The sequence below is a fragment of the Oncorhynchus nerka genome, linkage group LG6 (assembly GCF_034236695.1).
Source record: "Oncorhynchus nerka isolate Pitt River linkage group LG6, Oner_Uvic_2.0, whole genome shotgun sequence".
NCBI lineage: Eukaryota > Metazoa > Chordata > Actinopteri > Salmoniformes > Salmonidae > Oncorhynchus > Oncorhynchus nerka.
In genome coordinates this window covers 88,078,787-88,090,834 of record NC_088401.1, presented here as the reverse complement: position 1 = coordinate 88,090,834, position 12,048 = coordinate 88,078,787, and the positions used below count along the sequence as shown (strand labels likewise).

General features: G+C 39.5%; 1 protein-coding gene across 2 annotated transcripts in view; it reads left to right on the top strand.

The window, feature by feature from the left end:
- The window catches only part of cdhr2 (cadherin related family member 2), a 49,088-nt gene extending 44,857 nt beyond the window's left edge, over nucleotides 1-4,231 (top strand). For both annotated transcript variants that reach the window (XM_065019989.1, XM_065019988.1), the window contains exons 30-31: nucleotides 2,958-3,021; nucleotides 3,115-4,231. In XM_065019989.1, coding sequence (XP_064876061.1) covers nucleotides 2,958-3,021; nucleotides 3,115-3,267 — 217 coding nt within the window. In that variant the 3' untranslated portion in view covers nucleotides 3,268-4,231. The remainder of the gene's footprint in view (nucleotides 1-2,957; nucleotides 3,022-3,114) is intronic.
- The last annotated feature ends 7,817 nt before the right edge of the window (nucleotides 4,232-12,048 follow it).

Genomic DNA, 12,048 nt, shown 5'->3' with positions numbered 1-12,048 from the left:
CAGACTCATGTGAACTCTACAGAGTCATGTGAACACTACAGACTCATGTGAACTCTACAGAGTCATGTGAACACTACAGAGTCATGTGAACACTTCAGACTCATGTGAACACTACAGAGTCATGTGAACACTACAGAGCCATGTGAACACTACAGAGTCATGTGAACATTACAGAGTCATGTGAACACTACAGAGTCATGTGAACACTACAGACTTATGTGAACACTACAGACTCATGTGAACACTACAGAGTCATGTGAACACTACACTACAGAGCCATGTGAACACTACAGAGTCATGTGAACACTACACTACAGAGTCATGTGAACACTACACTACAGAGTCATGTGAACACTACAGAGTCATGTGACCACTACACTACAGAGCCATGTGAACACTACACTACAGAGCCATGTGAACACTACAGAGTCATGTGAACACTACAGAGTCATGTGAACACTACAGAGTCATGTGAACACTACACTACAGAGTCCTGTGATCACTACAGAGTCATGTAAACACTACAGAGTCCTGTGAACACTACAGAGTCATGTGAACACTACAGAGTCCTGTGAACACTACAGAGTCATGTAAACACCACAGAGTCATGTGAACGCTACACTTCAGACTCATGTGAACACTACAGAGTTATGTGAACACATTACTACAGAGTTATGTGAACACTACAGAGTCATGTGAACACTACAGAGTCATGTGAACACTACAGAGTCATGTGAACACTACAGAGTCATGTGAACACTACAGAGTCATGTGAACATTACGGAGTCATGTGAACACTACAGAGTCATGTGAACACTACACTACAGAGTCATGTGAACACTACAGAGTCATGTGAACACTACAGAGTCATGTGAACACTACACTACAGAGTCATGTGAACACTACGGAGTCATGTGAACACATTACTACAGAGTCATGCAAACACATTACTACAGAGCCATGTAAATGTATGTAGATGTGGGTGCCACCTGAGACACTGACAAATACATGTGTATTTACGCATCACCATTAAATCTAGCATTCCTCTGATTGTCCTATCATTCCTCTGAATGTCCCATCATTCCTCTGATTGTCCTATCATTCCTCTGAGTGTCCTATCATTCCTCTGAGTGTCCTATCATTCCTCTGATTGTCATATCATTCCTCTGATTGTCCTATCATTCCTCTGAGTGTCCTAGCATTCCTCTGATTGTCCTATCATTCCTCTGAATGTCCTATCATTCCTCTGATTGTCCTATCATTCCTCTGATTGTCCTATCATTCCCCTGATTGTCCTATCATTCCTCTGATTGTCCTATCATTCCTCGGATTGTCCTATCATTCCTCTGATTGTCCTATCATTCCTCTGATTGTCCTATCAGTCATCTGATTGTCCTATTATTCCCCTGATTGTCCTATCATTCCTCTGATTGTCCTATCATTCCTCTGATTGTCCTATCAGTCCTCTGATTGTCCTATCATTCCTCTGGTTGTCCTATCATTCCTCTGATTGTCCTATCATTCCTCTGATTGACCTATCATTCCTCTGGTTGTCCTATCTTCCCTCTGGTTGTCCTATCATTCCTCCGATTGTCCTATCATTCCTCCGATTGTCCTATCATTCCTCTGATTTACCTATCATTCCTCTGATTGTCCTATCATTCCTCTGGTTGTCCTATCGTCCCTCTGGTTGTCCTAGCATTCCTCTGATTGTCCTATCATGCCTCTGATTGTCCTATCATTCCTCAATGTCATATCGTCCCTCTGGTTGTCCTAGCATTCCTCTGAGTGTCCTATCATTCCTCTGATTGTCCTATCATTCCTCTGGTTGTCCTAGCATTCCTCTGAGTGTCCTATCATTCCTCTGAGTGTCCTATCATTCTTCTGAGTGTCCTAGCATTCCTCTGAGTGACCTATCATTCCTCTGATTGTCCTATCAGTCCTCTGATTGTCCCATCATTCCACCGATTGTCCTATCATTCCTCTGAGTGTCCTAGCATTCCTCTGAGTGTCCTATCATTCCTCTGATTGTCCTATCATTCCTCTGAGTGACCTATCATTCCTCTGATTGTCCTATCATTCCACCGATTGTCCTATCATTCCTCTGAGTGTCCTAGCATTCCTCTGAGTGACCTATCATTCCTCTGATTGTCCTATCATTCCTCTGATTGTCCTATCATTCCTCTGATTGTCCCATCATTCCACCGATTGTCCTATCATTCCTCTGAGTGTCCTAGCATTCCTCTGAGTGACCTATCATTCCTCTGAGTGACCTATCATTCCTCTGAGTGACCTATCATTCCTCTGATTGACCTATCATTCCTCTGATTGTCCTATCATTCCTCTGAGTGACCTATCATTTCTCTGATTGTCCTATCATTCCACCGATTGTCCTATCATTCCTCTGAGTGTCCTAGCATTCCTCTGAGTGACCTATCATTCCTCTGATTGTCCTATCATTCCTCTGATTGTCCTATCATTCCTCTGATTGTCCTATCATTCCTCTGATTGTCCTATCATTCCTCTGATTGTCCCATCATTCCACCGATTGTCCTATCATTCCTCTGAGTGTCCTAGCATTCCTCTGAGTGACCTATCATTCCTCTGAGTGACCTATCATTCCTCTGATTGACCTATCATTCCTCTGATTGTCCTATCATTCCTCTGATTGACCTATCATTCCTCTGATTGACCCATCATTCCTCTGATTGTCCTATCATTCCTCTGATTGTCCTATCATTCCTCTGATTGACCTATCATGCAACCGAGAACAGTGTTACAAAACGTCTATACTGGTAACGCTCTTTGATATTGTCCTCCATTGGACAGTATTGAGATGTTATTGCTAACACTAATTAAGATGTCATCGTCATGGAGATGTCATCGTCATGGAGATGTCATCGTCATGGACTCCCGTTGTATGACTCTAATTTAGTGCATTTCTTTTTAAATTCAAGCCTTAATTCCTTGGACTACAACATAGACATGGTCATGTCTGACAAGGATACGATGCCCATGATGGTAACATTTTTCGTTCGTTATAGTTATTATTATTATTACTACAAAATTATTATCATCATTCTGGATGGTCATGCCTGCTGTCTCCCTGTGTAGATGATTCAGGAGGAGGATGAGGAGGAGGGGGGAGCAGATAACCTCTACGTCGAGCCTCTGGGTGAAGCCTTGGCCCAGCGTGGCAAGAAAAGAGTCAACAACAGCCCTAGTTTAACCTTCTCTAACCCTTCACTCAGCACCACAGACCTGTGAGTGGCTGCCATCTTGGGTCAGTATCACTGACCTGTGACGGCCATTTTGGGATCTATGACACTGACCGCGGGTCATGAAATGGACCACGTAAAATGGACCTTGCTTCCTGAAAAAGGATAGATGCCAAACTCCGTGCTAGAAAGACAATGTGACTTTTGAGATTAAATCAAGTTCAAATCTAATCTTTTTTTTGTTTGTGTTGAACCACTCGTATTATTGGCATGCTATTGTTTGATTCAATTTAGGGAATATTTCCATGTAAACATTTATCACAACACACAGCACAGTGATGTTAGATTAGCCGGCTTGCTATTTCGTTGCCACAGTATATCACAGCTTGACTTTTGTCAAACGTCCCGACGTCCTCATGAATCCATCGTTTTTTTTTTAGTTGAACAACATCAACCTAAAATGAAAAACATGACACTTTGGGATGAAAAGTAATTAAAATTAAAATAAAAATGACAATGTTTTCATTGTGAATCATTTCATTATTAGTATTTTTTTTAAATGTGTAAAGATTTGATTGATATTTTTAATACATTATGTGAAGTTTACGTTTTTTAATATTCATTTCGTTCTGTTTTTTTTCTCCGTTTATTATGAAACTGTTTTTTAAGTACGGCCCCTTCAAGGTGCATTTACTGGCGTTTGATTGGACTCTTTCTAAAACAGTATTTTATTGAACTAAAAAAAAAAAACACAATGTTTTTTCATATATATAAAACTCAATATAAGTATACAGGTTGGCCAAAAGCAGTACCTTCTAAACAGGTCTCTATATTTCTCCTTAACGTACTATATAATTATTGTAAGTGTGGTGTGTGTTAGCTGAGGCAAAACTTAAGGCGATACAGGTATGGAGGAGAGAGTGAATCATTTCAGTTGTGTTTTTGCAGATATTCAAATTGACTGTATTTAAATAAATGCAATCATCCAATAAAATTGGTTTTCTTCAAATATTCATTCTTGAAACAATGTTATTGGTTTACAGAAATATTAACATATGTGGGTACTTAAAGGGACAGTGTGAGATTCTGGCAATGAAGCTCTTTTTCTACTTACCCAGAGTCAGATGAACTCGTGGACATCATATCCTTTAAGGGACGAATTACCATTAACTTAAACACACACAAAATGTACATAGTCTCATGTCTCACATCACAATCAACAAGATATAACTATCACAAAATGTGATTATCAATGAAGCTGGCAAATAAATACATTTGGCTGTTGGAATTATTACTTTTGAAAATGACCTTGAATGTACAATTGCCATTGAACACATTTTTCAAAAAGTTTTGCACAAAGAGATAATGCAAGAAACACAATTAACACAATAACTGAAATTAACACTTTGCACCATTCACAACATAACAACCAGCATTTAGGGTCTCTATAAAGAAAACAAGTTAAAGACAACATTAAAAAAATACATGTTTTTTAATAAAAAAGGCTACCCATATTATTTTTTTTTTTAAAACCAAAGAAGAACGTTTTTAAAGTCATGAAAAGAAGTGATATGTTGTTATGTTTCCTTCTTAAATGCATCATAGATTTAATCCGCTGACAATTATGTTTCCCTCTTAAATGCATCATAGATTTAATCCGCTGACAATTATGTTTCCCTCTTAAATGCCTCATAGATTTAATCCGCTGACACAACATTCATGACAAAGTTCCTCTCGCAGTTACCGCCAATTAACAAGCATGAAAAAAGAGCGAGGGAAAAAAACCGAGCGATGTATTGGATTTTTTTTTTTTTTTAAACTGCATTACAAAAATGTTGTTTGGTTTATATGAATTGTTATATGAGGGCTGGACTAAGAGATGACCAAAATAATGTTAGCAGGCTACGGTAATGTTGTTAGCTTGCCTTGCAGCCCTAAGATTGAAGTTGGCCCAAAGTCCTTAAGTTTAGGGATAATTTAGTCAACCTACGGTCCTTATGTTGCTGTGGTAATGTAGGTAGCCTGCTGTCCATTGACTGAGAGAATTAGCCTGTGGTAGTCATGTGATAATCATAAGATAATGTAGTTAGACTGAAGTCCAAGAGTCAAACATGCTGGTCAAGTTAGCCTATATGGCTGCTAACACAGTACCGGTATGACTGAAGTATTTTGGCCATGTGGTAGTCATAAAATAACCCCAGCTAACACATTTGGTTCCTTGGAAGTTGTGGGAACGCTTGTTTTTGCTTTCACATTGGTTGTGGGAACGTAGAAATACGTTTCCTGACTGGTAAAACTGAAAGTCTTTTTTTATCAGTGGTGTAAAGTACTTGAAGTAAAAATACTTTAAAGTACTACTTAAGTAGTTTTGGGGGGTATCTGTACTTCACTATTTATATTTTTTACAACTTTTACTTTTACTTCACTACATTCCTAAAAAAAAATAATATACTTTTTACTCCATACATTTTCCCTGACACCCAACAGTACTCCTTACATTTCGACAGGAAAACTCACTCACTTATCAAGAGAACATCCCTGGTCATCCCTACTGCCTCTGATCTGGTGGACTCACTAAACAGAGAACGTCCCTGGTCATCCCTACTGCCTCTGATCTGGAGGACTCACTAAACAGAGAACGTCCCTGGACATCCCTACTGCCTCTGATCTGGTGGACTCACTAAACAGAGAACATCCCTGGTCATCCCTACTGCCTCTGATCTGGTGGACTCACTAAACAGAGAACATCCCTGGTCATCCCTACTGCCTCTGATCTGGTGGACTCACTAAACAGAGAACATCCCTGGTCATCCCTACTGCCTCTGATCTGGTGGACTCACTAAACAGAGAACATCCCTGGTCATCCCTACTGCCTCTGATCTTGAGGACTCACTAAACAGAGAACATCCCTGGTCATCCCTACTGCCTCTGATCTTGAGGACTCACTAAACAGAGAACATCCCTGGTCATCCCTACTGCCTCTGATCTTGAGGACTCACTAAACAGAGAACGTCCCTGGTCATCCCTACTGTCTCTGATCTGGAGGACTCACTAAACAGAGAACATCCCTGGTCATCCCTACTGCCTCTGATCTGGTGGACTCACTAAACAGAGAACATCCCTGGTCATCCCTACTGCCTCTGATTTGGTGGACTCACTAAACAGAGAACATCCCTGGTCATCCCTACTGCCTCTGATCTGGTGGACTCACTAAACAGAGAACGTCCCTGGTCATCCCTACTGCCTCTGATCTGGAGGACTCACTAAACAGAGAACATCCCTGGTCATCCCTACTGCCTCTGATCTGGCAGACTCACTAAACACAAATACTTTGTTTGTAAATTATGTCTGAGTGTTGGAGTGTGCCACTGACTATCCATCAAAAATAATAATATAATATATATATATATAATGTAATATATATATATAATATATATATAAGCTTAATATAAGGAATTTGAAATGGTTTATACTTTTATTTTTTACTTTTTGATACTTATTAAGTACATTTACTTTTGGCACTTATGTCACGTTCGCTGTCTTCAAACTCCCTGTCATAAATGAGCCAAGGCGCAGCGTGCGTGTAGTTCCACATCTTTAATAAAAGTGAAACCTTCACAAAAAACAACAACAGGTAAACAGAAACCGAACGTGACACAAACACACACAGAAAATAAATAATTACCCACAAACACAGGTGGGGAACAAGGCTGCCTAAGTATGATTCCCAATCAGAGACAACGATAGACAGCTGCCTCTGATTGGGAACCATACCCGGGCCAAACACATAGAAATACACAACCTAGACATACAAACCCGGGCCAACAAATAAATAGACAAACTAGAATGCCCAGCCACCCAAATCACACCACGACCTAAACAAATAGAGAAATAAAAAGGCTCTCTAAAGTCAGGGCGTGACAACTTAAGTATATTTTAAACCAAATACTTTTAGCTTTTACTCAAGTAGTATTTTACTGGGCGACTTTCACTTTTAAGTCATTCTCTATTAATTAAGGTATCTTGACTTTTACTACAGTATGACATGTTAGTACTATTTCCACCACTGCTTTTCATAGGTTATTTGGAGGTTTTTAAATGACTTCCTGAAAACAATCACTGAATGAAAGACTTTTAATAACACTGCTTCCTTTGGGTTAACTATTTCTATTTATTTAACTATTTTGAACAGCAAGCACAAATGAGGACACATGGCAATTCATTTCATTGGGTAATTAATCATGCAAGAACATTTATTTATTTATTGTGACACGGCATCGGTAGTCTTCGGTTCTCTATCCATAGAATTAGTCCACCGCGCCTCCAGGATGGCCACGATTTAAAAAAAAAAAATGTTTTTTTTTTGCTAAATCTTTGCAAAGTTGTTCACTTTAGTCGATTCAAACAAGCCCAAAATCACAGGAAAAAAGCATCATCATCAAGACACATAGACAGTTTTTATGATGCTCAGAACCGAATGGTTTTTTAAAATAAGTTTTCTTGTAGTTTTTATGAGAAGTTTTGTGGAGAAAAAAAAAATGTTGAAAAAAATTTCTACCTCATATTCATCATCGTCAGAGCCACCCCAAAATGGCGCTTTTCTATGTTTTGGAGTAAAAAAAGATAAGAGGAAGATAAGCGTCTCTAATGACATCATCAACCAATTAGTAGACCATTAGTCGGCAAGTAGTAGTCAATTAGTAGGCAATTAGTAGGCAAATAGTAGTCAATTAGTATGGAAATTGCCTACTCACAATTGATCAAATCACACGATGTACACCGATGATGTCATTGTAAACACTTCTCTTCCTCTATCTGTTTTACTACAAAACATAGAAACACATCATTGTTGATGTTGGAGTGATGCTGGAGATGATTAATATGATTTAAAAAACATAGTGAAGTTTCCCCTATAATATTTTGAGAACGGAATGTATATTTAAAAAAAAAACATCCATAGAACATTCTCAGAATGTTACTCAATTTTCTTGTGTTTTTATCTAGGGTTTTCACAACATTCTCGGAGCAATTTCTTATTAATGTTCTCTGAACTATTCGAGAAAATTCTCAACGTCAAACCAGTTGGAGACTGTTCCAAGAACAGGAAACGTTCTGTTAAAGTAATGAACTAACCAAGAAAATTATGTTTTAAAAATTTAGTTTTTAAATGTGCTGAGAATGTTCCAAAGCCAAGCAACAATCCTGCACCGTTCCAGAATGTTCCAAAGCCAAGCAACAATCCTGCACCGTTCCCGAATGTTCCAAAGCCAAGCAACAATCCTGCACCGTTCCAGAATGTTCCAAAGCCAAGCAACAATCCTACACCGTTCCAGAATGTTCCAAAGCCAAGCAACAATCCTGCACCGTTCCAGAATATTACAAAGCCAAGCAACAATCCAGAATGTTCTGGCAAGGTTGTACACATAATAACCATAGGACACAAAAGGTACAATCGGAAACTAGTCAGACCCCTTGACTTTTTCAACATTTTATTACGCTACAGCCAAATTCTAAAATGGATTGAATAGTTTCCCCCCCTCATCAATCTACACACAATAACCCATTATGACAAAGGAAAAACAGGTTTAGATATATATATATATATATTTTTTACAAATGTATGTTAAAAAAAACTGAAATATACATTTGCATAAGTATTCAGACCCTCAACTCAGTATTTTGCTGAACCACCTTTAGTAGCGATTAGCCTTGAGTCTTCTTGGGTATGAGGCTACAAGCTTGGCACACCTGTATTTGAATAATTCCTCCCATTTTTATCTGCAAATCCTCACAAGCTCTGTCAAGTTAAATGGGGAGCATTGCTAGACAGCCATTTTCAGGTCTATCCAGAGATGTTCTAATCCGGTTCAAGTCCGGGCTCTGGCTGGGCCACTCAAGGTCATTTAGAGATTTGCCCAGAAGCCACTCCTGCGTTGTCTTGGCTGTGTGCTTAGGGTCATTGTCCTGTTGGAAGGTGAACCTGTGCCCCCAGTCTGAGGTCCTGAGCACTCTGGAGCAGGTTTTCATCAAGGATCTCTCTGTACTTTGCTCCGTTCATCTTTCCCTCGATCCTGACTAGTCTCCCAGTCCCTGCTGCTGAAAAACATCCCCACAGCATGATGCTGCCACCACCATGCTTCACCATAGGGATGGTGCCACCACCGTGCTTCACCATAGGGATGGTGCCAGGTTTCCTCCAGATGTGACGTGTGGCATTCAGGCCAAAGAGTTCAATATTGGTTTCCTCAGACCAGAGAATATTGTTTCTCATGGTCAGAGAGTCCTGACAGCCCAACTCCAAGTGGGATATGGGTTCTCCAATATCCTCAGAGAAACTCTGGAGCTCTGTTAGAGTGACCATCGGGTTCTTGTTCACTTCCCTGACGAAGGCCCTTCTCTCCCGATTGCTCAGTTTGGCCGGGCGGCCAGCACTAGGAAGTGTCTTGGTGTTCACAAACTTCTTCCTTTTAAGAATGATGGAGGCCATTGTGTTCCTGGGGACCTTCAATGCTGCAGAAATGTTTTGGTACCCTTCCCTAGGTATGTGCCTTCCAACAATCCTGTCTCAGAGCTCTCTGGACAATTACTTTGACCTTATGGGTTGTTTTGTGCTCTGACATACACTGTCAACTGTGGGACCTTATATTGACAGGTGTGTGCCTTTCCAAAATCATGTCCAATCAATTGAATTTACCACAGGTGGACTCCAATCAAGCTGTAGAAACATCTCAAGGATGATCAATGGAAACAGGATGAACCTGAGCTCAATTTCAAGTCTCATAGCAAAGGGTCCGAATTCTTATGTAAATAAGGTATTTCTGTTTTTTATTTTTAATACATGTGACCGACCGGCTAGATGTAGATGTCTAATGTAGAAAAATATGAAATTGTGTTTTTTACGTTGGACAAAAATAGAGAGCTACAAAATGGTATATCATACACAACAGTTGATGAACAATGGGAAAGTAATTCTGCTTTGAAAGTTGATAAACTTGTAACCTCACTTTTGAGAAAATAGCCTTTGAATATTTTGGTACACCTACATCTTTGTCTACACCCATTCAGCATCCGAGAAATCTGTCCTAACAACAGCAGCTAATTGGCTAACGTTGGATAGCTTGCTAGCCACTTCCAATTCAAATTAGAGAACAGCTCACTCTGATCATTTTACTCCCCCTAGCAGAGCTGGCTGTTTTCATGTTATCCAGAGCTTTGGTGACTAACTGTGCTGCTGGCAACAATTTAATTACACCTTTTTTGCCAACGTTTACCAACACCAGCCGTATTCAATGGGTGTTGAGCGTTCGTAAATTTGTCAGTATTTCTGCGCTCGAGCACACTCAGACGAGAGTGCTCTGAAATCGGAGTAGATAGCCAGAGCGAATTTACCAGCTACGTCTATATCAACATTTATCGCAGTGACACCTTGAACATTCTATTGAAAGGGTTACTTGCATATTGGAGTTGTTTGTTAAGATACGTAGCTAGCTAGCTAAACCATTAACCATAATCCCAAATCATGATGTTTACTACCCTGCATGAATCTGCAGGTAGATCACCAACAAGATTCAATGTTAGCTAGATAAAAAATTAGGCTATGACTAGCAAACCAAATTTCTCTTATATTACTACACAGATCATACTTGTAACGTTAGCTAGTGAGCCAGCCAGCTAACATTAGAGAGGCTAGCTAACAGTACACTTTCACTTGAAATGAAAATGACTTTCTGACAAAATTAGAAACGTGTAACATCTGAAGATTTAGCTAGCTAGACTATCTCCCTCTCTGTCATGGATGCCATGGTTGCCCTTTAGTTTGATGATGTAATCCGGAGACAGGTGTTTACTCCATTCCCTTAGTTATCATACTCTAATTCCACTGATTTCAAAACTCGGTCCTCCAGAAATGAGAGAGTAACACTTATGCAGTTCTCATACGTGATATCTTCAAAAAAACACCAAAAAAACCGCTGCGATAGAAAGGATTACCTACACATACTGACCAGCTCAAATAAACAGAAGCGAGCTACATGGGAGACCAATCTGAACTCATCTCATGTCCAGCCCATTCATTATCTCAGCCAATCATGGCTAGCAGGAAGGTTGCTGTCTTTTTGTGTGGCTGAACCAACTAGACTCGTCATTTAATTCGTATTTACAGATTAAATACAAGTTAGTTATTAAGGCACATGAAAGTTCACATGTTCCAGAAGGCATTTCTGCCAAACAAACACATTTTGATTTTAAAAAACGGCTCTCTTGTGAAGTAGTAACGTGCAAAATATGCCTAGTTTCTTCATACAAGTCACAAAATAGCAAAAAATGTCTACAAATCTGTTTTCGATTTGTCATTATGGGGTTTTGTGTGTAGATTGATGAGAAACATTTTTTTTTTAATCCATTTTAGAATAAAGGCTGTAAAGTAACAAAATTTGCAAAACGTCAGTGTCTGTATACCTTCCGGATGTGCTGTATGGTTCTCAGAACATTATGTAATGTAGTCCAGGAAGGGGTATGGAAGGTGGTTAATGTAGTCCAGGAAGGGGTATAGAGATGATGTAATGTAGTCCAGGAAGTGGTATGGAAGGTGTATAGAGATGATGTAATGTAGTCCAGTAAGGGGTATAGAGATGATGTAATGTAGTCCAGGAAGGGGTATAGAGATGATGTAATGTAGTCCAGAAAGTGGTATGGAAGGTGTATAGAGATGATGTAATGTAGTCCAGTAAGGGGTATAGAGATGATGTAATGTAGTCCAGTAAGGGGTATAGAGATGATGTAATGTAGTCCAGGAAGGGGTATGGAGATGATGTAATGTAGTAAGTCCAGT